Below are 27932 nucleotides of genomic sequence, written 5' to 3'. Positions count from 1 at the left end.
ATTTCACACTGCACATCAAGCAGTGTGGATTCACTCCCTCCCCACTTTTCTCCAAATTCCAAAATGAAATGCAAGGTTTACTTTAATCTGACAGAAGGACTTTGGACCACTGAGCTGCGGTCCAGTTCTTTTTCTCTTTAGCCGAGGTAAGAGGCTTCTGACGTCTTTGCTTCAGGAGAGCTTGATATGAGGAATGTAACATTTGTAGCGTGTGTGTTGTATTATGTGTTTGGTGGATCTTGATGCCCAGTTTAGGCTCAGTTCATTCCTTGTGATGCTCCCAAAATGTTTTTAATGAATTTGACAATCCTCTCAAAGCAGTAGTCATTGCTGCAGCACGTTTTCTCATCAATGCTTTTCCTTTCGCTTCTGGTTATATATTTGGATGAAGAACTTAGTGAAAAAACAGGCTGTTCAACGACGACTACCGTCTTCTGGTTATTACAGTTGGTAGTCTTCCTCGTCATTGTGAAGCCAGCTGAACCAGATGGAGAAAACAGTTTAAAGGCTCAGAAAACCTTTGCAAGTGTTTATTTATTGTTCCCAACAATGAATTTCTCACAAAACTCAGTTTTTCTCAGACACTGAAGTTCAGGTTTTTATTATTTTGGGGCGGCCGTGGTGCAGCGGTAGGGCGGTCGACCCATGATCATAAGATTGCAGGTTCGATTCCCGCCTTGCACACCCATGAGTCGAAGTGTCCTTGGGCAAGACACTGAACCCCACCTTGCCTCTGGTGGTAGGCGGGCGCCTGTGTTTGGCAGCGGAGCCGCCACCAGTGTGTGAATGTGTGTGTGGCTGGGTGAATGGGTCTGTGACTGTAAAGCGCTTTGTCCTTGTAGGAAGAAAGGCGCTATACAAGTATACGCCATTTACCATTAACTACATGGTTTGCAAGAAATATTTCCATCTTTGTGTAAAGATTCTGTATTCATTTATTTATTTTAGATCTGTCCCCTCATATTTTGGGAAACTTCTGTTATGACTGTTTTAGTTTTAACATTCTAAAGCAAATCTTTTAAAAGATTATAAAGTTAAGGCAAAATCCTAAGCATTCATTCTTGATTTTAAGAGCTGTGTGTAAACATACAGAGGAATGACAGTTTGGGTTAATGACAGACTTTGAAGGGCTTGGCTCTGTGACACAGCCAGCAGTTTATCACTGAAACTACCTGATAGGCTGTCATGTTGAGGACATACCTGCACTGTAGCAGAGAACCTGCCTGGTTTCTGTCTTCATCACACACACAAGCTCAAATCTCTTATCAGTCTGACCTCAGTCATCTGACAACTCCTGTGTATCGGTATCCGCTCACGGGACACCAGGGCTCCTCTTCACTTCTGCAGTCCATCTGAAGCTCCTGGGATGTTTGTACGGTCTCGGTGTGTCTGTGAGTAAACCTGTTTTCCTTAAACTTTGTCTCAGACCTGCAACGGTGGGGGCAACTGTTTGTATCAGTGTTTACTGTGGTCACTGGCGTGGTTCTCTGAGCGCGGTTCCGCTTCATCGATAAGTGGGCTGGTGTGATCAGATTAAGGAAGCTGACGTCCTCATCCCTGCCTGGCTCTGAGGCCAAGCAGTAAAAATAAAACAGGACTTCCTCCTCAACTCTGAAGTGTGACATAATTCTTCACCTGTTGAGCAACAGGCCTTCTTCACATGTGCTGGCATTTGTATCTAGCAGCTTAGCGTGTCCTGTTGCATCTCCTGACGCTATCCTGACAGGATGCTCTCATGGTTACAGGCCTTCTTTGTGATTCCTGTTTAGAACGGATAGACAGTGTGAATGATGACTATCACAGAGGTATGCCAGTTTGAGCAGGATTGTTTTTAGGGATACCTGTTTTAGGCAACATCCTCGTACAAAGCTGACAGACGATTCCTTTGTTTCAAAGCAGTGCCCTAACTAAACTGTAGGGGGAGCAAAAGTAATGGAGTAGATCTTGATGTCCTCTCCTGTTAATGAAAACATCCTCTGCAAAGTCCTTTTTAAAAGAATGATGATGCTTCTCTATTGCCAGACAGTGGGTTTTTAATCCAGTGGGTCTTCTCTAATTAAAAATGACAGATGTGTTTTTGCTTTGGGCTAAAGTGTCTTTGATGGTTCGTTTTTTTTGGTGATTCGTGTTATTTTTTCATCCTTGTGATGTATTGTGCAAAAGTACCAAGCTCCTCATACATCCTTTATAAGGCTGCACGATATGAGCAGCGCATTTATTGCTGCAGCCTCAATCAACTCTGAACTGTTTGTTCGGGTTGTACTGGAAAATAATTATGTATGTCAGTTTAAAAGCTGTGCATATGACAATAAATGAATTCTAATTCTGATTCTGATGAGGTAAACTCGCTATTTGCAATATTGGTGATCAACACTGTGATGACGCTGTAACTTGGAGTATATGAACAAATGGCAAAACATTATTTCCATTTCACTGCAACAGTTTAATTTAAATAAGAGTCAGCATAACTTAAATTATGCTCCAAATGACCCTGGTCTACATAGGAGGCGAACATCTAACTTAAAAGGGCTCCATCCGTCAAATGCTTAAAGGGATTTATTTGATAAAACAAAAGAAAAGTCCTCTAAAAGTACTTCACATTCACATCTGCTGGGTTGCTCCTGGTTTGATCCTAAATTGGTTTCATCTTGTGGTTCTTTTGGTTTGAATCAAACTAACCAAACCTGAATCTGATTTTAACCAAACAGCTGAACTCTGGTTCTCTTTAGAATTAGAGTCGCTGTTCACTTACCAATGAACTGTGGTGCTGTTTACTTTAGTGTGAATACAGGCAGAGTTTCCACTGACCTAAAGAGAAGAGAACCAAAGGGAGGAAATAGCTGAGTCCATGCTGTTGAATAAATCTAGGTCAACTAAATAATTGCATCTTGTTGTTTTAAGCCTCAATTCAACCTTATATAATTTAAGGACAGATGAACAGCAGCACAGATTGAGAACTTCATGTAGAAAGCATAGTAGTAGGCTAGGGCTGCACGATATGAGGAAAACTCGCGATATGCAATATTAGTGATTATTATTGCGATAACGATATAATTTGCTGCGTATAAACAAATAGCAAAACAACCAAAAACATCATTCCCATTTCATTGCAGCAGTTTCAGAAGTAAACTCCAAATGACCCTAGTCTACATATTTGGTGAACATCTAAAATAATGGGGCTACCTCCGATTGATCAAATGCATAAATGGATTTATTTGATTCGTTAAATGCTTTAAGCTGCCATAAGATTGTTTTTAGCAAATTTAAGGTAACCATTTATTGCAATTTTATCTGTCTTTTGCGATATCCAGATGGCACAGCTAAATTTGCAGTAAATCGTGCAGGCCTAGGCTGTCAGAGCTGTCCTACACTGTCATGACGCCAAAGGTCTGCTTTTGGTCTCTTTTTCTTGCGCACCAAATTTCAGAAGCAGCAGTTTAGCATTAATAACAAATTTAATGTAACAAAAAAATGAGTAGCAAATGGGAAATATGTTCACTAGGGCCGTGGTTAAAAGCTGACCAATCTTTAAAATCTATCTCAACTTGAAAAATTAGTATAGATTCATAAAATCCTTGATTTTTTTTTCTTTTAAAGTAATTTATTTTGTATTTTTTTCATGCAAGTCATTTGTTTCAGTTAGTTTTTACTAGCAAAATTAATAATTTTACTACATTTATGCCGTTTGTTTCCATAAAGCTATTGGCTTTGAATGGAAATCTAATAAATGAATTGCTATTAATACTAGTGCTGGGAATCACTGGGTACCTCACGATATGATACGCGATACATTGCTCACGATACTATCACGATATAGCGATAATGTGATAGAGATATATCGTCTCTAACAACACACGATATCAAACTTTAGGAAAGAAGAACTTGGAAAAACTCTTTCTTAGGAAATTTTCCCCCATTTATTTTTTAGTTTTCAAACACAATGATAAATGGTGAACATGAACAGCAGTGCCTTTATTTAGTACAAAATTGCTGTAAACAGGATAAAAAATGAGTAAGTCAAGTAGCTGCCAGGCACATTGATATTAACTTTTGAAAAACAAGGCCATAGCCATCGCATATTTAAAAAAATGCTGTATATGAGATATTAATTCTGTGAACAACTTGTAGTGTCTTTGTTAAAAATTAATGACACAATTTAGTCTAAATGTGGTGTAAACAAAAATAAAATTCTTCTAGGAAAAAAAAAATAAAGTAGCTAGGAACTTTCCTTTAAGTCATTTAAGACATAAACTGCTTTCAAAATAAATTACCAGGGATAAAATACACAAACTTAAAGTGCATCTAAAAGTAAACATCTTTTGTGAAAAAAAACGTTTGGGGAACAGCTGCATGTGATGTATGTTTATATGTTCATGTTTTTCTTGAGAACCACAGGCTTTTTAGCGTCTACCGCTGCTTTGAGGAGAAGGGGAGTCTAAGGGCAGGGCTGCCACTCTTACTGCTGTTTCCATCCCTACCATAGCTCTGGTCTGGGCGCACAGTGCAGGGATAATTTATTCAGTATTTCCGAGAGGTAATGTAAAAGCATGGCTCTAATGCAGGGTCTCAAACTCGTGGCCCCCAAGATGATATTTTGCGGCCCCTGCCTTATTATGAAAGTTTAATGTTAATGCGTCCCGCCAGTATGTATGATTGACACTTTTTCAGTGTTGTGTGCGGAGCTGACAAACCAACCAATCACAGTGGGGTATATGACTCTTGGGGGTGGGACATTGACCGGGCTTGAAAGCAGAAGAACATTTAGGGACAGCCCCCTCCCCGAACCACATTTAGGACTTTCTTACTTTTTTTTTTAGAACGTAGTCATTCGCATGTAATTTTCTAAATACATGCTCTCAGTGCTGAACTTGTTTCTGGGTTACACTGATCCGGAGGAAGGTTGAGGTTATGGTTAGGCGCGGCGGCGTGTTAACCCCAACCAAAAGGTTCTCGTGACTGCAGCTTACCGCTCCTGCCGGAGATGGGCCAGCTGAGGAGAATAAATGTCCCACACCTACATGTGTGACAGCTAACGGGGCTTTAACATTAAATGTATGCGAGAAACAACAAGATTTAGTCTTAGACTCACAAGTGTGAAAAATGGAGCAATAGACTTGTTTGAGATGGACCATGTTTTGTAATGTATGTAGCCTTTTTTTTTATCAATAGGTATTTTAAAGTATTTTAATTGATCACTCAACTACCAAAACCATCAGGACATGGTTTCCATAATGCATTGTTTTGTAGTCATCGGGGAAGCTTTCAGTCAGCGCAGTACTAAGTTTCCAGCTGCGTTCGCTTAGGTTGGGGCCTTGATCCCGCTCCTTTCTTGTGAAATTTTTGTGATGATCACACACCAGGTGATCTGTGCAGCGTTGCATCCACCTGCATGATCTCAAACACGCTTAATGTGCATCTTGGCTGCACTTATTTGGTGCCGCCAACTTGAATTTCCATCCGTTTTTTAGCCTTTCTCTGAGCTCAGGTATCGACATTGAATGTTCTGTTCTGTTCCAATGAACAGCGCTCGTTCTTTTACGAATCACAGTTTGAATTCAACTTTGACAATATAGGAGTTTTTGGCTGGCTGGCTGCTGTAAAATAACTTGTGACCAGGGTTCAAATGTGCAAAAAGTCATAAGAAAGAAAATCCGAAAATGGTTACTGAATTTAATTTTGTCCTTTACTGATTTGTGTTTTAAAAAGTCAACAAAAAAAGAAACATTCAACACGGACTCAAAATTGGGAGCACATACTCTCTGACTTCTCCACCTCAAATTTCCATAAGTCCAAGTCCAGTCCAGACTTACTGACATTCATCTTTAAGCCACACTGAGGGTCTCAGCTGTTTGGGAGGAAGTGCTGCCAAGTGTCCAGCAGTAAGAAGAAAAGAGAAGCCGTGATCAGAAGAACCCATCTATGGAGGTTAGAGGACATTTAAATCAGAAAACAGATGTATAAGACTAAACAGAAATGTATTACTAATTTCTTTAATTATTGATTTTTTTTATTGCATGTTTTATTGTATTTGAATGAGTTTTATAAGTACAAAACGGTCAATAATAGAGCATAGTTAATAGTATAGTATAGTATATGTTCCACACAAATTTACTGGCTCTCAGACACCCACAAGTTGTGCGTGTGTGTGCGCTAAAGATGCGGCCCAACCTGAGCTAGACCCTGCCTTCAGTGGTCCCCAGGTAAATTGAGTTTGAGACCCCTGCTCTAATGCATTCATTAAAAACCGAAATCCCTCGTTCTCTACCCCTCTGCAGGGACGGAGCTCCTTGTACATGTAAACACCAATCCCATTTGTTATTTCCTCTGCTCTAGCAGAAGACGGTGGTAGCTTTGCCTGGAAAAAGGTATCCATGCCGGGCTGTGTCGGCTTCAGGCCAGCAACAGCCACGGCTTTCTCACACAACTCCGGGTGATGCAGCTTCAAAGCTGCTGGCGCGTCTTTTAATTTGCTGCTCTCACTATTTTCCTTGTTTTTCCCCTCCGCCATTTTTGTTTGAATGTGTATTCTTCTTCGCCCGCCCGCACCAGCCAATCTCGCGACGAGCGCCCCCTATCTACCCTCCCAAGAATTGTCTTTCCAAAGGATGATTAATATAACATTTTACAGGGTCTTCAAACGTAAATAAAAGGTCGATACTTGACGAAGACGCATCGAGAATCAATCACGGGACGAAATATCACGATATATCACCGATATTTTGGCACACCCCTAATTACTACTGAACACTAATGATAACATAGAAGTTGAATTTACATTACTCCATGAAATTAATTTTATAAGTAAAATGTTTTTGCATCATTTCACATTTAAAAAAGAATTGTAAAAATTCTCTAAGCTACAATAAGCAGCAACTTCCAAAGAATGTCTTGACAGAAGGGTCTCAATCCATATGCTTATAAATAACTTCAAGTGGGGTATTTGTGTGCTGCATCAACTGTACACACAGCCCCACAGATATTGTACACCTTCACTGTGTCACTTCCTCTCCTCTGGCCTGGAGCTCCACCTTGGCCTGGCTTACCTTCCACTTCTCCAGTTACTCACTAAGCAGAGCCCGCCTCTCGCCCTTAAGGGAGTAGCGTTCTGTCAGTCTGTGAAACGGCAAAAACACTGGAGGAGGAGCCCAGATGCAGATCTCTCAAGGCCTGGTGACTAGTCTCGTCGCCACTCAAAGCTTCCTTTGCTGTGAACTTTCCCCCTGAAAATATCTGCTCTTAGGAATGACTGGCATTTTACACCAGCAGACCGCTTTATTCTTTTTTTTATCAAGTCGGTCTTCTTGAGGGGAGGGACATGTGCACAACAACAGGGAGGGTTGTGTTTTAAGGCGAGAAGAGGAAGAGGGGAAGGACGGAGATGACTCGGGTTGAAGAAAAGGGAGGGCAAGAACACTTGAGTGAGCACTGTCGACGGTCAGTAGTCGCTTCGCTTGCCTAGAGAGGATCAAGGTGGCTTCAGGTTTTCCTCTCCTGCCGCGGGCCTCAGGAGAGGCAGCTCCCGGCAGTCCAGCGGGAGCAGAAACTGTAGCATGGGACACGGTTCTAGCAGCGAGGCTGTGACCCAGCAACCACCTCAACACAACACGGGTGAGTCGAGGTTCTTGTTCTTCAGGGTGGGATGAAAAGGGCTTTGTTGGTTTCTGGAGGTGAAGACCACCTGGCAGATGTTGTTGCTTTTACCAATAGCTGGCAGCTGTCGGGATCTGCTTCTGCGTGAGCAGGTGTAGCTAAAGCGGAGCTGGGCTGGAGGGTGGCAGGTGCAGACAGGTGTAGAGGAATGCATTCAGATGGAATGTGATGATTGTGAAATGCTCAAACCACACAAGCCTCTTTGAGTGCAAACAGTTACTCAACTCCCTATAGAAACCAGGCCAGACACATGTACACAACTATTTATCTCTTTACTGAAACGGTTGTGACATCCACACACAATTGTTTACAAAAAAAATCACAGAAGCTGTAAAGTCGTCCAGAACAAGAACTTTTACAGAGATCCAAAAAGATCCACTAACTCGCTTGATCTTCAAGCCACCTTTTTACTCTTCAAAGATTCAGCTGACTGGCATGTCTCACCTTACAAGACACGCGATTAGTACTCAACTATAACATTTAGGTTTTCTGATATATATTTTTTTAAATTGTATTATTATTTTAAACCAAAAAAATCAGAAAAGTAGCTTCTATTTTGAATTTTAAAAAGCATAAATAGTCAAAAGTATAAACTGTCTTTCAAAACCCATTTTGTTCATCTTGGCAGTCAGAGCACTGACAAGTTTGCTCTGACTTTATTAAAAGTTTATTAAAATGTATTAAAAGATTTTATATTTTCAGTTTAATGTTTAACAATGTTAATTTTTGATAAACTATTGAATAAAAACCTAAACTTAGCCCAACACATTTACATAAAACAAGCATTTTTTTAAACATCTTGGCACTGACTCTTCACTCCCAACTCCTGACAAGGAAGGGAGTTGAACCGATAGGATTGCATCCGTGCGGTCTTGAGGGGGTTGTGCTGTAGTTGTAATCAGCAGGTCAGAGGTGCTTGAATGCTGCGTTCCTTTCAAGATGGCAACTCCTATGCTTTTCCTTTATTATCTTCTTTGGCCATCCTCTTTCAGGAGAGATGATAATCCAATCCAACGGCCCTTTGAGGTCACTACTGAGAGCTAAGTGAGTACCAGATGTTGACGATTATAGCCGAGAAGCACGAAAACATCAGACACAGACATGTCTGTAAATGTCTTTCTGCTGGAAACCTGTGTTTTTAAGCCACCACTGTTTTTTGGATGAACTTGGGAACTAGTTGAACCTAAGATTTCAGACTTTCTTATTTATACTCTGTTGATTCATTAAGCACATTTACTTTTTTCACCTTAAGGTGGTATACGTTTATGTAATATGGCTGCAAGTACACTTTTTGTAGTTGATTTTGGTACATTTGTAGCTGTGTACTGTACTTACCTACTGACTGTTGTCATATGTAGTATAAGAGAAGTTTGAATTAGCACAAGCAAATGCAGTAAATAAAGATGTCTCAATAAGCTTAAAAATAAATAATAAAGCTATGAAGGATTCAGTTAAATTCTGGATTCTAATCTGATTAAAACTGGCTTCACAAAGTCATAGGCTCTAAACTTCTGAACATATGGAAATGCTCCACGGCTTGATTTTTAACTTCAACCTCCTGACTACCAGCAATGCAAATTTGTCCTTCTTAGAGGGCATTCCCAAACCAGAATATCTCCCAACCACAGCATACTACTGAAATAACTCTTTTTGCTTCCTTCAGACTACATTTGGGGCTTTTTATTGAGACCAAGTGTGACGTGGTGGTGCTTATGGAATTGCAGTTTTTGGTGGATTTAAAAAAGAAATAAATGAAGAAACATTTTTTTTCTAGCAGAGACATTTTTTTCTAACAGCCAGGGGTTAAATTGTCTTTTGTGTTCTGTTCTATTATTTAACTCTTGTTCTTAACTTTTGACACTTCAGATTGTGTCCACAATGTAAAGTGCAACTGAAATGAACTATTTTTATATTATTTATTAAAATTCAGCCATTTTTAATATCCATCCATGTTCCATTTTATTTTCTATGTTCCTAAAAAATATGTAAATATATGAAAATATATTTTTACCTTAAAACCCAGTTTGAAACTTGGTTACAGTTGTTTTGCCTTGTTTCCTGAAAAAATCAGCTATGGCAAAGGCAATGATGTAATGGGACTCATCATATGTGCTCTCGTTCCTGCGCGGTGTGTGTGTTTGTTCTTCACGTTCTTTGTTGAATGACAACATCCTGGTGGGTGGAGACAGTATCTCCCTGTTGGGTGTGTGTCTGCAGCTGGCGAGCGCTGTTCTGCATGGTCTGCATGTCAGGTGGCCCTCGTGAGTCATGTGGACAGAATGACCCGGTGATCGCAGCTTGTTGAATTACAGTGCTGGAATGGCAGAGCATTTACGAGCTTGTAAATACTGACTTCTTTTTTTGACACTGGTCTCTATTTATACCCGTTAGTGTAACCACAGAGGATGTTTTCTGACACCACTCAGTTATGACTGTAGTAAGCCTTCAAACTATGATTTAAGTCATTTTTCAGTGGCAACATTTTTCTATTGAAGTAATCTATTCAAATACATATTTTAATCTATTTTAATTCAGATATAGCCAATAAAGCAGACTGTGTAGGAGATGCAGAGAAAAGGCATTCACTCAGCCATCAGCCTGTGTCTATGGAAGCGATTCTGTAGCATAATTAAAAATGCTTCATTTTGAAAATGAAAAAGCCTTTCTGGTTTGGACTTTTATTTTTATTTATGCTACAGAATCGCTTCCATATGTGTCAACATGGAGTGCGAGTGCCTCTTAAAATCAGATTTAGGTATGGAAAGCATCAGTCCATCACATGGGTTCATACGTCTCTTACAGAAATGTAAAAAAGTTTAAAGGTGGTAAACATGGAACAACTATGTGACCCACTGGTAGTGATGTCTTTTTGTTTGTTTGTGAACTTGCATTTAATGAATTGCATCATATAATTGCACAACAGAATAATCAAGTGCACTGTAACCTCCTGCAATGCCATCGAGTTTTAATACCGTCTTTGTATATTGTAGAGGTGGTCCAGAGGACATTTCAGTGGGATCTTGCACTAACTGATCTGCTGCGATCTCTAAACGTGTTCATTCAGACTGTAATGGTCTGAATTTGAAAATTCCTGCCTCAATTTGTTTCTACGCTATCTTACTATGTGATGCTGAAAACACACAAGTATTAACACATGATGGATAGAACAAACAAACAAACTAAAACTTTAGTTTTCCTGAGAAATAAATTCATTTTTTTAAGAGATCAGGGAAAAAAACTGCTGCTGTAGGTCTCGTGAGAACCTGATTACCTTATGCATTTATATATTTTTTAAATAAAAACGAATGTGTGTTCCAGACCCTGCTGTTTCATAAAATTACACACAAAAAAGAACTTCGATAAGCTCATGAAAATGCTTTGAATTGCATTATAATTTAGGCTAAATTGCACCAGCCCGCAGCTCTGACTGTGGCTCAGAACTGATTAGATGCGAGCACGTGCAGATTGTTGTATTGCCGGCTCCCGGGAGGCGAGCTGGCGGCTGAACAGAGACCCGCTGCGGCACGGAGCCAGCCTGCTCGGGCCTCCTGAAATTTATATTTTTCTTATTTTCATCGAGGCAATAATAAAAAAGGTCCCCTGATTTTAGTCTTGTTTTTATTTGGACCCTTTCTAGTCAATGCGGGATAGCAAGCCTTCAAACTCGGTCAGAAAGAAAACAAAAGCAGAGAACACATTTGGGACTTCAAGTTTAATTTTAAATATGTGCAGCTAACAATAAAATCCAACCTTGGACACACTTAAAATGCGTGTGGGAAACGCAGCAATGTGTGCCATCTTCTCTTCTCCCGCACCTGAGCTTGTGCACGCTGGACGGGGGGATCGGGGACCTTGTGCGCACTGAGCATGTGCCGTTATGACATCACAAAAGCTGATAAATTCAAACCGGGCATCTTTGAGACTTTTTAATTGACAACGATTTAAAAGGAGAAATACTCAGAAACTCAAAAATGAAATGATTTTTATTACATTTGTTCTCTTTCATAAGAAAAGTGCCACACGTACATGTCAAAAACTCAAACATGATTTTCATCGGAGGGGGACTTTAAGTAACTGAGTTACTGTCAGCTTTCTCCATTAAACACATTTCTCTAGTTTGTCTTTAATGAGAAAACCTGGTTTCTGTAATAAATGGGGATTAGAGAAACTTGCTCTCTTGAGGTTGATTACTCCCAGAGAAGACTGATTCTTCTGCCTCTCCCTGTTCTCTAATAAGCTCCTTATCAGAACGCGTGTCCCTGACAAAGAATCTTTTACCTCCTTTTAACACATGCACTGATGCTGCTGGTTACAGCACATTTATATTAGGAAATCCAGATCTGATCTGCATTTAGACTTTAGAATTAGTATTTTATTTACTGATTTTATTGAATACTGACTGTGAGATATACAGCACTCCTCTATTGCGGGAACTTGTTTAAATTAAAACGATCGCAGTTTTAGCTTCTTCTTAGAGATTGCTTCAAATAAACCAGCAGAAAATTCACAGACTTTTTCTGATGTTTTTGGAGACTTCTGGATGTTTTGACATAAAGGTGTTGGGCTCTTTCTTTGCTTTTAAAGGGCAGCAGGTTGGAGTTGCAACTGCAATAGCTTGGAAGTTTGGTTCTGGCTATTATCAAAGCCATTATATGCCTCCTCCTCAATGTTGCAGTGCTCTCAAAGCAGAAGGATAAATTCCGATTTACAAACAAAAAACGCAAATAACTGTAATTATGAAGAAATTAAAAAGGTAAAATATAATGGTAAAAATTAAATTTTTTGTTATACCTGTTACTTAGTCCTGTTAAAATTAAATAATAAAATGGTTAATAATATTGCAATATCTTTATTTCCAGTTCTTTCAAGGAAGCTCTGCACTTTATCACAAAACATTGTTTTCTTTTATTTTCTTTTATTATTTTTTTAGAAAACATAATTTGGCAAATACTGATGTCAACCGATAACACACCTGTTAAATTTTCAATTTTTTGATTAGGTTTACCCTATTTCTTTACTTGTTTACTGATTATATATCTCCTTCTCGTCTGAGTCTAAAGATGAAGCTTTTTCTGTTATTCTCACCATCCCCTCACCTCACATCCCTTCGGATATTTTTAAAAGCATTTCATGAAGCAGCTGCATTTTAAGGAAACCTCTCTCCCCACATTCCAACCATCGCTGTCAGAATATAAAACGCAAAATTATAAAAACTTTACTCAGTAGACCTGTCAGGCTCAACAGCAGCGGTCATAGTTTTGCTGCCTAAGATCTTCTGACTTCTCATTGCCAAGCGTTTACAGCAGTTTCATGCTTTGTCATTTTGAGTCATAGTTTCTTCTACAATTGTTTTTTCTTTCAGTCTTTTTGTTGCTGCTTTTTTGTTTTATTATTCTGACTTTATAATCAGACCAGTTTGCCAGGGGGACCCAAAGGAGACTGTATCCTTGGGATGTGTTCAATCATTGTGGCAATGAAGTCAAAGCAGAACTAAATTGGCAAGACTTACTGGCATGAATGTTTATATTTACTAAGTTCAGCCTCTCTGGTGTAAAGGTTACCTGTTGACTTGAATTTGAAGGTTTTACTTGGTCTTCAGGTGAAGCACATGTAGCTCAGTGATTGATAACGGAAGATGATTAATAATAAATGTGTGGCTGTATTAATCAAGTGCTGCCGTCATTGTACTGATTGGACCACAGCAAGAATAAAACCATTTTTTTTCTTTAAAAAATATCAGGTCACAATTTGTAGTTTCTTTGCTGTCTCTGATTTTATCCATTGGATTAAAAAAAAAAGTTGTTCTCTCCCATGTCAATGCAGATGATGAGGTCGACTCGCAGCAGAAAACAAAGGGGGAGGAAGGAAACTCTGGTGGAGGAACACCTCTAACTAAACGCAAAGGCAAGTTCTCCAAGATGGGAAAAATCTTCAGGCCCTGGAAATGGAGGAAGAAGAAGCCAAGTGATCAGTTCGCTGAAACGTCCAAAGGTACCTTTTCTACCTGTATGTTAAAACATTTAGAGATGTTTCCTAACATTTTTTTCCACCTTTTTTTTGGGGGAAGTTTTGGAAAGAAAAATTTCTGTCAGGAAAAGTCGACAAGAATTAATTGCCACAGGTGTTTTAAAAGAGGTGCCTGAAAATGGTTGGTGGAGTTTCTTTTTTAACTGAGTATATATTGTAAAAAAGTAAAGATTTCTTTGATGTTTTAAATGCATGTTCCACTTCCTTTGTCTGATTCTCTTCAGAAAAAGGTCCATCAGTGAAAAATGGGCACCTGGAGCCAATGGATGTGGATAGACTGTCGGATGTAAGACTTTCCCGAGGGGACCCGGACATGAGCAAAAATTTCCCAAAAGGCTCTCAAGGAGAAGACCATCGTAGCAGAATACCATCTGATGCTTCCAGAAGTAACCGGGCTCCTCTAGATGTGGACTCTTATGCCCGGTTACCTCTGGATGTGGACAGACAAAGTCGTGTTCCTTCAGATTCAAATAGAACTTTACCCAGAGGAGCTACACTAGATGACAGGTACTACAGAGAAGAGAGGAGAGACCTCAAAGATGACAGAGAAGACCGAGGAAGGAAGGACAAGGACGACATGGACAGAAAGGACCGGCGAGAGGAAAAAGAGAAGGATCGAGACACTGACCACAAAACTGAGAGGGACTATAGAGAAAAGCGCGACGTAAGAGACGACCGCGACAGAAGGGGTGAGAGGATAGATAGGGATGGAAGGGATCGTGATGAGAGAGAACGGAGAGATCGAGATGAGAAAGAAAAGAAGGATCGCATTGAGAAGGATAGGAGGGATCGGGATAAGGACGAAAGAGAGCGTAAGGGTCGAGATGAAAAGGAGCGCAGGGATCGGGATGACCGGGAGCGCAAGGAGCGGGAGGGCAGGGAACGGGATGAGCGGGAGCGCAAAGAGCGGGAGGGCAGGGAACGGGATGAGAGGGAGCGCAGGGAGCGGGGTCGAGATGATAAGGAGCGTTGGAATGGAACGCTTGATCGACATGAAAGAGAGCGCAAGGATCGGGAAGATAGGGAGCGCAGGGAGCGGGAAGACAGGGAGCGCAAGGTTGTCGATGAAAAGGAAAAAAGAGAGCGGGATGATTTTGAAAGGAGGGACATGAGAGACAGAAGAGAAGAGAAAGATCAGCGACTTGGGAGGGAAAAAGAGAAGAGAGATGACAAACTGAAAGAAGACAGAGAGCGAAAAGATGCTCCAATAGACAAAGATAACAGGGAAAAGAGGGATGACTGGGCTAAAAGAAATGAAAAAGATCTTAGGGATGATCGTGCGAGGCGAGAGGACAAAGACAAGAAAGAAAAAACGATGGAAGACTCTCGCCCAACTGTCAGGCCATTTTCAGATGTGGAAACGCGGCCTCCCTTAGAAAAGAGCTCATCAGAGGCTGAAAACCGACCTCGACCGACGTCGGAGGTCGATCGAAGGACCACACTTCCCAGATACGTCTCCCCTACGGAGTTCCAAAAGCTCTCAGGTTAGGTTCTTATCTGTCTACTGACTCAAATCACTTAAAGTGACTGTGATCCAATGTAGCATCACTTTCTACACTTTCAAAAGATCTAACTGGAACCAAACTACACTTCTTGTCTCGTAGTGTAATTTATTATTGCGGAGTTATTAGTTATTCTAGTTTCTAATCCTGATTCTTAAAACCCACTGCTGTGTTTCATGACTTTTAATCTGCAAAAACTGATCTGCTACCAGGAAATATTTATTGGAATTTGATATTGTTTATTTCAAGCAATCAAAACAAACGGAAACCTTAGACATGGCTGTCCAGAAAAGTGCAGTACTAGGAACAGCTAAGATACTGTACAGGAATTTTTATATCAAGGTAGAGCAGTCGAGCATTGATTGGTAGATTGCAGGTTTGGTTCCTGTCCTGCCTGTGTGTGGAAGTGTCCTTTGGTAGACACGGACCTCCACATTGCTCCTGATGGTTTAGGTTGGTGCCAGCAGAGCCGCCATCAGTGTGAATGATGGCGGCTGAATGGGACTGTGACTGTAAAGCGCTTTGGACCTTCCAAGAAGGTAGTAAAGTTCAAATTATTTACACTTAATTAAATATGTAGATCAGTTTGTTTTAGGAATCGGGACAAAAGTGGCAAAGTGGCAAACCTATATGTGAGCTGCAGTTACATCTCACATCTAGAAAAGTTGGAAGGTTTTATTTTTATTTAAATGAAATGAAACCTAAAATATTTTCAAGGGCCATGACATTTTTTTTTTTTGGCAAACACTATCAATGATAAAATAAAAATGTTTAAGAAATCAAACCGTTTGTACGATATAGAGCTAATGTTGCTTTGTTTCTCCAACTGGTTTAAAAAAAAAATCTGTGCTTTTTTCCACTATTACTTAATTCGAAAACCTCACCAAACAATTCCATTCATTCATATGTCTTCAGCTAATCAACAGAAATTGCTTCAGCATATAATAAAAACATGTTCAGCGTGCCGTCAGCACTTTCCTCTGTGGAAATGAAGAAGCCTTTATAATGCACTCGATGGCACAACTTTGGAAGAAAAGGAGTAAAATCACGTTTATATATATATATATATATATATATATATATATATATATATATATATATATATATATCATACAGCATCTTGACAACATTTTATGTTTAGTGTAAAGGTAGCTTCATCAGCAGATACTTTTCAACAAAAACACCAAACCTTTCCCCACTAATGAAACAATCGAATATTGTTCTGCAGAAGATGCATGTTTATTTTTTCCTATTTCTTAAAATTGAAGTTGCGTTGCAACTTTATCAGAATTCTAGCTAAAATTTAATATTTACTATCAATGCTTTTCCAAGAGATCTATATTTGACTTTAGCAAGGCCTCTCTGTAATTTATTTCTAAAAAAAAAGTTAAAATATGAATGCTGTTAGTCAAACGATGGTTAAGAAGAAAAAACCTTTGCTTTTTAACTTGAATGAAGCAGCTTTGATCTGCTGTCTGAGCTCAGCTGTGATTGGACATACTCAGCACTTGTATGTTCTGCTATTTGTGTTGAATATTTCATTTGCTCCAATGCTTGTGTGTTAGGCTTCTTTTTCTTCCAGTCTTTGTGCGTCTTTGTTTTTTTTTAAAATCCTTTTTGTACATGTCAACCTTTTTTGTTCAATATTTTTTTGTACTCTGTGCATAAAAACAAAAACTTTTTTGTTGTTATTCTAGTCTTTTTGTGTTTTTAACTTTTTTATTGCTCGTGTTTGTGTGCTAAATTATCTTTGTGTTGACCTTAATTGTGCTCCAGTTGACTTTTTGTTTTGTTTTAGTGTTTGTGCCAAGCTATTCTTTTTTGCTCCAGTTTTTGTGTGCTTTAATGTTTTTTTTGTGTGTGTGTTTGTGTTAAACTTTGTTGCTCGGTGTTTTCTTGACGGCTTCTTCTCAACTCTGTGTTTGTTTGCCCCCCTGTCTCTTTAGATTCCGCTGGTATCTTCGCCCCCAACCCTCGTCCAGCACCAGACTCCAAACAGGAGCCTCCCCCGCTCAAGCAGGCTTTGCTTCCTCCCAAGCCCTCCACTAGTCTTCCCTCTGACTTCCACACATATGCGACCCCACCTTCCTCATCCTCCTCCTCTTCGTCCTGCTCCTCCTCTAATGAAGTACCAATTGCCAAGCCGCCCAGAACAGTCTCTCTAATAACAGAAGACTTACCTTCCCTTCCCATTCCTGCTGCCTCCTCAGCTGATTCTAGTATTCCTCCCCCTGTTCCTCCCCATGCCAAGCAGCCTCCCGTCCCTCCACCTAAACCCACCAACCGCAACAGCAACCCTCCACTACTTGGTGAGTGTCTTCCTGTTGTACAGATGCAGCTGTCTGTGTTTCACACAGAAATCACACATTTTGTGATTCTTTCATTTTTTTCTCACTTTTATAGGACATTTTTTGGTTTGGTGTAATGTCCAAGGACAGAATACATGTAGAGTCTAGGATTTGAACCACTGATCAACCCATAGGAAAAAAGGCTGCTCAATCCTGCCCTCTCTAAAGTCTTCTAGAGGGCTCAGAACAAATATTTATAAAAGAAAAAAGAAACTGCAGCTGACAGCCGGTCAGACTAGCATTCCAGCTTCCAGATAAGCCGAAGCTCATTCCTTCCCTCTAGATGTGATAAAAAATGGGAATTCTTTCCTGGATCTTCATGGGAAGAACAAACGTTTTCTTTTAGATCTCTTGTTGAGCGTTTTACGATAAAGTATTAGGTCCATAAATACAGGCATTTACGAGAATTAAGTCACAAATTTAGCAAGAAAAAAGTCAACTTTATGGGAAGAAATACAATTTTGATTATAAAAGTTGGAAATTTATAAGAATAAAGTTGTACATTTATGAGAAAAAGTAATAGTGATGTGAAAGTCTTAATTTTAAAATACTACAGTTGTAAAACTATGAGGAAAAAGTTAAAATTTTACAAGAATAAATTCTAAAATTTGGAAAAAAATTCCTGATCATTTTACGACTTTATTCATATTATTCCTATTATTATTTTTGTATGGCTGCCCTAATACTCTGTATTGCTCTCATGCTGCATTCATTCAACACAATGCTTGAGGAGCCTATCATTCTAATAACTGCATTTAAAATAGTATTCTGTTCTATTTCATCAGACAAGATTGAAATTTGAGGTCAAATTCGAGTTGTTTGCTTTTTTTTTTGCTTCCCCCCTTTTGAAGTGCTTCTATGGGATGCAAGTGACCAATGTTAAAATTCCATAACATAGAGGTGGAGCAACAAAACGGGAAAACCTGTTTGAAATCACATGTTTTTCCTCGCAGCTGCACTGTCAGGGCACAAAATGTCACGTAACCACATGGTGTAAAAAGAGCTCGCCACAGCTGCCTCGCTCCGTGGTTCAGAAATTCTCTTTTCACTATGTGGACTGATTTCCTGATAAGACTGTGGTGTGCAGCGTCCAGACGGCCTTTTCCGCACGCAAAGACGGTCCTTTGCTGTTTAACCCTTTAACACCGGAGCAGTCCCCAGCGACAACAAACTAGAACATGCTATACTGCTTATGCAATTAACATAATTCCAATGGAGTCTGATGCCAGAATCAGCTGATGTATTCTGATTGTGTGAACATTTTATTACTGAAAAGTAGTGCAGCACAAAGCCGTTTTTCTCCGCTTCCAAATCCAGTGGAATTTTGTTAATTGGGTTTAAGAGTTCTTTCTTTATCACCATTTCTTTATCACAACAGCCCAGACCATCATGCTACCTCTTCCTTGTTTCTACTCTGGAAATCGGGTTGCATTAAAAACTCTTTATTTTTCAGCATCTAGGAAATATGACCTGTGACCCAGATCTCCAAAGTACTTGCGCTCAAATTAAACTAGTGCAAATTCATTCTTCTCAAAAAGCTACATAAAAAAGCCTCAGAACAAGTGGAAAACAAGACGCTTTAGTTCCAGAACACTGAGCTCAAACCCTCATGACTATATTTCAATGATTCTGAAGAACATTAATGTTTGAAAAGGAGTTGTATCTTCAGATCTGAAAGTATTTATAGACAGATCTATTCATTTATAAGACGGTGTTTACTTCTGAGTCTGAGCGCCGGTTTTAGCTCTTAACTGAAAATGACTAAGTTTGCTGAGGCGGTTTGTGATTTCTAAGGAAAGCTGTGTACCAGCTTGTCTTTGGAACAACATTAAAATATCTCTGCAGGGCAAAATTAACATTTTTATATAGCTCTGTCTCAGCATGCCACAGCCACTTCTGCTCCGAACATCAAGGTGCTTTTAGCTCGAACTACACGAAATTTTTAATCATAGGAGCTCAATGTTGGAGTTTAGCTGATATACTGGGCCATGTTTGGAAATCTAAACAATTATTTTATTTCCTCAAGGGTTTGGATATGAAATCAAAGATTTTTTAAAAAGAGTTGAAAATATATTGGTAGTTTTAGGTAATTGTCGTCTCCGTCCACCCAGATTCCATAATCCTTCACAGACTAACAAGTTTGTTTCAGTCGCGCAGATGCATTTATGGTCCCAACAACATAATTAAAGCAGAACTATATCTCCAAGAATCTTTGTAATAAAGACTTCTTCATGCAAACATGGAGAAGTTGTGCCGGTGTTATCGGTAATCTCAGGAAGTGACACCTTTTGGAGAAATGGATTAATTTACAGGCTTGAGAAACTGCTTTGCTGTTATCTTTTAGGAAGCACTTCTCTCTTTATTGATCAAAGCTCCCCTATGGTTCAGTTACAATCAATAAAAACTTGACAGCCATTCAAACAGCTTTTGAAATGAAAATGTGAAAAATGAACTGACATTTAAGCTGTCCAAATCAAAAACCAATATTATGATTTTGTGAAATAGCATCAATAGTTTCAGAAAATGGCACAATCTGTGATTTCTACTAGAACATTTGTTTTTTTACATAACTTTGTGATCCTAGTTAAGTTGCAAAGTCTCTACGTTTTCAGGAACATTGTTTTGTTTCTGAAAAGTCATTTTCTGTGGTCAGTTTTTAAAAACAAACATGAACAGTTTTAAGACTTAACATATCGGGATATTGGTCAAATTTGGCAAATGGAGAAGAAAAGGGCATCTCCTTTTATATGAGACTGTTAATTACAAAGTAATTTTTAAAACATCAGTGCAGAACAGAACTCGTCCTGTTTGCAAACTTTAAACTGTCAGTTTCACTGTAGAAAATCCACCTTTTGGTCAAATAAAGCACATTTAAGTTGGGCAATAAGCAACATTTCAATTTAATAGGAATGGTATAAAAATGAAGATAATAAACAAAAATAAAACCAACTGATGGTGCTATTTTCTGATTTTTCTGAAGAAACATTAATGGAGGTTCCACCTGTTTATGGGAACTCGTATTCACCTGTATGTAGCATTTTGGAGCAGAACATTTGTGTTGTTTTTTGTCATAAACTTGACGAAAACTAGAATCTTTTGTGCAGAAAGATGAGCAGGAGAAGCTTTTCAGTCTTAACAGAAAACTACAGGATCTGTGAGCTCAGACATCAGCTAACGCTACAAATCTAAAAATACAGAGGGGCTGTTTGGTTTTTGAATATTTATGACAAGCCAAAGCTGTTTTTCAAACAACCCTGCTGCATGACGTTTTGTGCTTTGGTGCAATTTAAATGAAGGATTTCAGTTTTAATAAATCTTGCTGACACTTAATTATATCTATTATTTACAGCAAGTGCTCGCAGTATGCAGAAATGCCTTTTTTTTAATTCATGCAGACCCACACAACAAATCCAGGTTTAATAAGGTTCAGAATTTGACCTCCCATAGTTCCAATCGGCATGACAGTGCAATATTTGGAATAAATGGGGATGCAGATAACTGAATATTTCAACAAAAAAACGCAGTTTTGTCTGATAAACACACAATATTTCCCATTTTTTTCTGAAACCAACCCTTGCTGCATTGTGTATTGGGAAGGTCAGAGAGTTTCTTCTGTCAACTTAAGAAAAACCCGTCGCTATGCAGAGATGAACTGTCTCCACATAAGTCGTTTAAAGATGTAGAACCTGCAGCTTCACTGGAGTTCACTTACTTTATTGGTTATTAATAGTTACAGGGGATACAAAAATGGGACTAAATAAAAAAAATTTAAAGCACTTTTCCAATATAACAATAGGATTTGTGAAAGTTCTAGTGCGTTTGTTTAATTTCTACTTAAATTAACTAATATCATTTATAATCTCACTGTTTTTCTGTTGTTCGTAAATGGGATACATCCTGCAAATCTGAATGCGTCTGAACTACTTTCTGGAAAGTCCAGAGTGCTTCCGATCCAACAATAACTGCTCAAATAAATGCTTAAATTGATTGATTGTTTTTAAAATGTCATGAGGACTTAACAAAGCGCATGAAATAAGCAAAAGCTGCTAAATAAAACCACAAAAAAGCAAAAACAAAAAATTGAGAAACAGATGACTGATTTTAAGCAAATAATTTCAGTCTAAGCATTTTTAAAGTTAATTTGAACATAAATTAAACTAAATGATAGTGATTTTTAGCGATTATCCCTCTGCTTCATTATGCAGTGAATGGGTGGTTATGATTTCAAATCTTTTCTATTAAAGCTTTAAGGAGGAAATATTGACTCAATTTCTGTGTCTGGACATCTGCAAAAGTGCTCATGATTCAAATAGTTACTTTTAACGAGCGAATCAGTAAATAAAAGTTTGCTTTTTAAGCCTCCATTAGGAGAAGTGTTGGGACAAACACCCCAGGGGGGGCAGCCATGCCACAAAGGCGCCCCTCACAGAGGCTGTTCTTCATCTGCTCTGTGCTCTCTTCCTCTTCTGAAATGCTTTCATTTTTATCTCCCTGTGTGGAATGTGAACCTGCCCATCCCTGACATCTGCACACGCTTTTGCCAGCCCCCTCGCTGCAGAGGGGCTCAAATGTCAGGCAGCCGTGTTATTGGACCAGCTGGGGGCGCCAAAATGAGCAGAGCTCCTCCCTGAGCTTGCCCGTTTACCTGCGCCACAGAGCCCACCAGACCAGCTCAGGTATCCTCGTACTAAACCCGGCGGGAGGAGGAGCTCACTTAACACCAGTCATGCACTGCATGAATTTACATGACCCCCCACCCCCCACCATCCAGAATCGTACTAACGTGTAGACGCTGCAGAGAGCCTGCATGAGTGATTCTCAATCTGTAGCCAGTCTGGTAATTGAACTAACTGGACCCGCTGAATCTGCTAACCCACTTTAACCTCCGCTGTTGTCTCTTTGAACAGCCGAGGCGTCGCAGCCACCCGGGGGGGTGATGGCGGTCCCTACCCCCAGCAAGCGATCTCCACCTACGCCTCCCAAGAGGATGACGCCCGTCACCAAACGCCATTCTGTGGAACCTTCTCCTCCCACTCAGGCCTCTGACCCAAGCTCCTCTGAGCCCCCCTCAGTGCAAACAGCAGCGCCCCCTCCTGTCCCCAAAAGAGAAAGCAGTGACAACCGGACAAACGCAACAGTGTCTCAGAAGCCTGCAGAGCTCCAGCTCCCACCGCCCTCCCACATACCCCCATCTCCCCCCAGGTCTAAGTCCCTGCAGATAGCAGGGGGCAACAACTCTGTGCAATGTGACCCACCCAGCCCAACAACCGAACCCCCCAGCCAGCCGCCAGTGCTCCCGCTGCACATCCGCATTCAGAAAGCCCTGGCGACCAGCGGTCCCATTCAGCCCGCCACCAGCGGGAACCAGAGGGCGCACTCGCTTCTGTTTGACCTCCCCCCAGACATCCCACTGGAGGACGACGGCAACAACCGGCGGTCCCTCCCCATCTTTATCGAACCCCTCAGGCTGTAAGTCATCAACTAGGAGTTTGTTCATTTTTTTATCTGGGGGGGAGGGTTAATATTTATTTATTTTTAATGTTTCCTTCATAATTACTGCTTATTAAACAGTTTTCAGCTCACTTTTTAAGGACAGATGGAATTTTTTAGGAAAAAAAAAGTGAGCTGGAAAACTGTCAGGAAGTTCTTCTGTGAATTCTTCACCGCAACAGAAGAAAATAATAGATTTTTCTGGAAAAGTCAAGAAAAACTGGAAAATTGAACTAAACAGCTGCCCAAGTTTGAAAACATTTTTCAGAGAACTAAAGATTAACAGATGATTTATTTTACTCTGAGGCTCCAACCTCTACCTCATCAACCTCATCGGAAAACCTTTTTCTTATTATTTTTGTAATCTGCTTCAGTTTAAACAAGCAACAAAGAACAGGCCATAACAACCATCAACAGTTCCACGGTTTCAATCCACATCAGCAATAAATGTCCAGGAAAACCACAAGAGGGAAGACTGACGCAACATCTGGTTTTAAATGGAAAGCTGCTATTTTAGACGTCTAAGACCAATTAAAAAAATGTTAAAGTTTGAGGGGAAAAAGAAGTATTTGTGCTACAAATTCAACAAAAGCAAAACATTGTTAAAAATGCTTTTTTTTTGTCTTGTTACACTTGTAAAAACTTTATTAACCAATACGTTGCTCATTGCTCAGTTCGAAGAATACTTCTCATGGTTAAAATAATCTTAATTAAAACTGAATATAGTAATAGGATTTAGAAAGAAGCTTTTGTGAAGCGCATGGGAGAGCATCAGTTATGAACTGATTGTTTCTGAATAAGCTAATATTATTGACATTTATCAGGTGGAAAAAATAGACACGAATCAAAAACCCACATAATGACTAAGAATATACATAATGAAGTTTCCATGGGGAAAAACTAATTCTGAATAATTTACCTAAACTGCAAATGTCACCTGAACCAATCAAAGTCTGAAGAAGATCAAAGTTGAAGTTTTCAGATTAATAAAAACAAAGTTTTTGATTTTTTTTTTCTGTTAAGTTTTAATGATTTAAAATAGTTAATATTTTGAAAAGAAATACTAAAAGAAAAACTAAACGAAGCAGGAATCTCTAAAAGGAAACAATTGAAAGCATGAATGAGATAAAAGAAGATGAAAAAACAGAGTAAAAAACAGATTTAAAGCTTTATTTTGTTCTCTTTTAAGTTTGAATTCCTAAAAAATCTTACAATTTACAGTTTTGAACAAGCCAATGATAAACGTATGTTAGTATTGTTAAAGACGTCCTCTTGTGTGCTCTTGCCACACAGCAAGAAGGCCCTTGGTTCAAGTCCCGGCTGGGGGACCTGAAACAGAACATCAATGGGGACCTTTCTGTGTGGGTTTTCTCCTGAGACTCCGGCTTCCTCCCACCGTCCAAAACCATGCTTCATATGTCAATTGGAAACTCTAAATTGTCCACAGGTGTGAGTAAGAATGGGTGTGTGATGTGTGACCCTGTGACAGAATGGCGACTTGTCCAGGGCATCCCCTGCTTTCGCCCATAAGTGGCCGGATAGGCTCTGGCAGCCCCGTGACCCGTTATCTTGTACCTGAAACTTGTGAGTTCTGGAACCACATCCAGAAATTCAGGAAAATATGGAAAACAAATCTGCAGGAATTCTGAAGCATTTGCATCTAAAATGAGAAAAAAAAAAAAAAAAAAAACTGAATGCATCCAAGGTACCGGAGGATGCTCTGGGGATCAAGGAGGGAATTCATCCCAGGTTGTTGTACATGGATTAGTACAGAAGAAGAAAAGAAGTGTTCTGGGCTGTAAAAGTTCTTGATTTTCAGCTATAAGTCGGTCTTTGCTGTAAATAATTGAGTTTTATTGTTTTAGCAGTATTTCCCATCAGATTGTTGAGTCGATATACGTTTCAAAGATGTGGCAGATCAGTCTTTGACAGGAATTGGCCTTTCTTTTGGCTTCGCAGGCCGGAAGACGACGACTTCGACATGGAGGAGGAGCTGCGGAAGCTGCAGCCCCAAAGGCCTCTGCGACAGCCAGATCTGGAGCCCCGCAGCAGGAGGGCCCTGGTGGAGGACCCCAGAGTGAGCGTCATCCCCGAGGGAGACGCCAGCGACAGCGGGGAGGACTCTGACGGCCCCATCCTCTACAGAGACGACGATGACGTGGAGGAGGACGACGACGACGATGAGCCTCTAAGTACGTCTCTCCATACGCGCTGATGGTTCCTGCTGCAGTTCGGGCCTCCAGGCGCTTTTGCTCGTCACTTCGGCACTTTGATCTCTGTATCTCACAGCGGAAAACCGTCAAAGTCCGTTCAAACGCTGTGTGTTTGCAGGCGGACTGGCCAGCCGTGTCAAGAGGAAGGACACGTTGGACCGAAGGCTGGAGAAACAGGAGAGGGCAGAGAGGGAAGCTGAGGACAGCTCCGATGGCAGGACCTGGAGCAACAGGGAGCAGTGGGAAGCTCTGAAGAACAAGATCGGAGTCACGCTCAATCGGTAAGACCAGCAGAAGACGAGGTGAAGAGATGGTTAGCAGAGGTTTCCTTCAGTGTGTCCACCTTCACTTCAACCAGTAAACTGTAATTTACTCAAGAAGCAAAAGTGCCTTTTAGTCTCAAACCGGTGAGTTGGATCATCGAATGAACAGGTTGTTAAATTTTATCAGAATAAATGGATGTAATAAAAATCCCTTTCTGTTGTTAGAAATCAGTTTGGATGTTCAGAACTGTGATTCTAAAGTTTCCTTAACGTCTTTAAGCTGCAGAAATCAGTGAAACTGGCTTTCTTATTGGACAGATGCCTTTCACTTACAGCACAAACTCTGATAATCCTTTGGAAAAAAAGAGAGTAGCGGAAATATGCACGCAAGAACGTATTCAGACAGCATTAGATCGCTTATGTTTTTAAAAATAGTTAGGACTGAATCTCCGCCTGGCATCTGGAGGAGCGGCTCCTTTCAGACGCACTCATGATGTTTGTGTTCAGGCGGCTGAGTCAGAGGCCATCAGCGGAGGAGCTGGAGCAGAGAAACATCCTCCAAGGTGAGAGGACTCCTCCCCATCATTCAGTCCTTCTGCCGATGCTTTTGTCCTCCCATGATCTTTAGAGGGAGTAAAAACAGAGGGAAATGTCTGTTTTAAAGCAGGAGAAAGTCTGAATCTGTGCTCTAAGGATTTAGCAGGTTTGGACTTTGCTTCCATGCCTTTGAATTTTTCATTTTGTAATCCTCCACCTCCAAGAGAAGTCCTGCTTCAAAGGGTTGTGCAGAAATCCTTATTATTGCCCTCAAAAATCTGTATTTGACATTTATTGGAACAGATGTGGTTTTAGCGTGCCTGGATCAATGGAAACACCAGGAAGCAACTGAGAAAAAACATTTCCTTGTGTTAGCAATAAATTAGTCCGTTTTCATAGGTTTTGTTTTTATGCAGCAGAAAAGCAGCAAATGCATTTCAGCAAAAACACATCGTGTTTTCTTTTGTTTAACACGATTCCCCTCGTGGCTTTTCTTTCCTCCTGCAGCCAAGAACGAGGCGGATCGGCGGCGGGAGAGGTCTGAGATCAAACGAAGGCTCACCAGGAAGGTCAGGATTTTTCCCTTTTATCCCGTTTCCAGGGCTCTTGTTTTGATCCTGACTTTGGACGTGTTTGTGTCCCTCAGCTGTCCCAGAGGCCCACCGTGGCCGAGCTGCAGGCCAGAAAGATCCTGCGCTTCCACGAGTACGTAGAGTGCACCCAGGCTGAGGACTACGACCGCCGGGCGGACAAGCCCTGGACCAAACTCACGCCCGCCGACAAGGTGACCTTCAATTCCCCCTCCACCCTTAGAGATTTTTTCTCTGAACACGGGCGTCACCTCCACTGCTCTGTTGTCTCCTCAGGCCGCCATCCGCAAAGAGCTGAACGATTTTAAGAGCTCAGAGATGGAAGTTCACGAAGAGAGCAGGATTTACACCCGGTCAGCCCCCCTTCACTCAACTCAGCTGTTTTTTTTTTGGTTCCGAATGACCTCTGACTTTTTCTGTTTCCCCCCCCCCAGATTCCATCGGCCGTAGTTCAGCTACAGATGGGAGAAGGAAAAAGGTTTCTCCTGAACTCCTGAACTGCAGATGTAGCGGCCGAAACCTCTGGAGGTGCCAACGCCTGCCACTCACCTGGACCCGCCTTCATGCTTTCTAAATGCAGACAGACGGAGCAGCTGATCTGCCTCCTGGGCCTCAGAGGCTCCGACAAATGTGACGGAGATGCTTAGGACTCAGCCGAGCCGCGTGGAACACGGGTTTCTCCAATCGGAATGTTTTACTGTATTTTTGCTGATCAGCAGGTAACACTGCTGCCTAATGAGGCACCTTTTCTTTCTCAATCAGGTGTATAGAAATGTAATATTTTTTTGTTTGTAACTCAATCATGTGCTGCAGGAGAATGTACATGTTTTAAATTTTCCTGCTTGTTTTATGATACTTTATCAGCTGCAGTTTGTACAGATCAACACTATAGATGTGATCCACTTGATGTAAACTACTGACATGAAATATTTTAATTGTAAAGGATTTCTTGAATACTTTCCGACATCGCCTGTTTTTTTTGTTTTTCATACACAAACCCTGATGCTGTATTCTTCTGAAAAACTGAATGATTTTCAGCTCGGAGGCAACGAAAAGCCGACACTCAAATCCACAGAGCAGGTCGGTGGATGTCTGACCGACTGTGCAAGCCCCCTAGTGGTTTTCCCGTGAACTGACTGACTGTACCTGCCTGACCGGTACTTGTTTTGAGAGGTGAACCTTAGTCCAAATTTTATTAGCGAAACTACGTTCACGCCGCCTTTGGCTACACTCGTTGAAGCGATCACTACCAATGAAAAGTCCACGTGAATGCACATTTTGGGCTTCTACGTTCACACACCTGTGTTCACAC

The 27932-nt window shown here is 40.4% G+C and overlaps 1 protein-coding gene across 9 annotated transcripts in view; it reads left to right on the top strand.

The window, feature by feature from the left end:
• Positions 1–27581, top strand: part of phactr4a (phosphatase and actin regulator 4a) — a 35599-nt gene extending 8018 nt beyond the window's left edge. For 3 of the 9 annotated variants that reach the window (XM_023960014.2, XM_023960013.2, XM_078955326.1), the window contains 13 exons: positions 13474–13641; positions 13718–13798; positions 13902–15161; positions 17126–17488; positions 22072–22203; positions 22435–22996; positions 24977–25209; positions 25349–25511; positions 26001–26056; positions 26538–26599; positions 26677–26814; positions 26897–26973; positions 27055–27581. In XM_023960014.2, coding sequence (XP_023815782.1) covers positions 13474–13641; positions 13718–13798; positions 13902–15161; positions 17126–17488; positions 22072–22203; positions 22435–22996; positions 24977–25209; positions 25349–25511; positions 26001–26056; positions 26538–26599; positions 26677–26814; positions 26897–26973; positions 27055–27070 — 3311 coding nt within the window. In that variant the 3' untranslated portion in view covers positions 27071–27581. Of the gene's footprint in view, positions 1–1351; positions 1392–7356; positions 7609–13473; positions 13642–13717; positions 13799–13901; positions 15162–17125; positions 17489–22071; positions 22204–22434; positions 22997–24976; positions 25210–25348; positions 25512–26000; positions 26057–26537; positions 26600–26676; positions 26815–26896; positions 26974–27054 lie in introns of those variants that run through there. The other 6 variants (XM_023960012.2, XM_023960011.2, XM_023960015.2 and 3 more) reach the window with 6 other exon arrangements.
• The last annotated feature ends 351 nt before the right edge of the window (positions 27582–27932 follow it).

The sequence above is a fragment of the Oryzias latipes genome, chromosome 11, assembly GCF_053564925.1.
Source record: "Oryzias latipes strain Hd-rR chromosome 11, Olatipes_Hd-rR_3.1".
In the NCBI taxonomy this organism is placed as follows: domain Eukaryota; kingdom Metazoa; phylum Chordata; class Actinopteri; order Beloniformes; family Adrianichthyidae; genus Oryzias; species Oryzias latipes.
The sequence above is the reverse complement of the archived record's forward strand: the minus strand, read 5'-3'. Positions and strand labels throughout refer to the sequence as shown.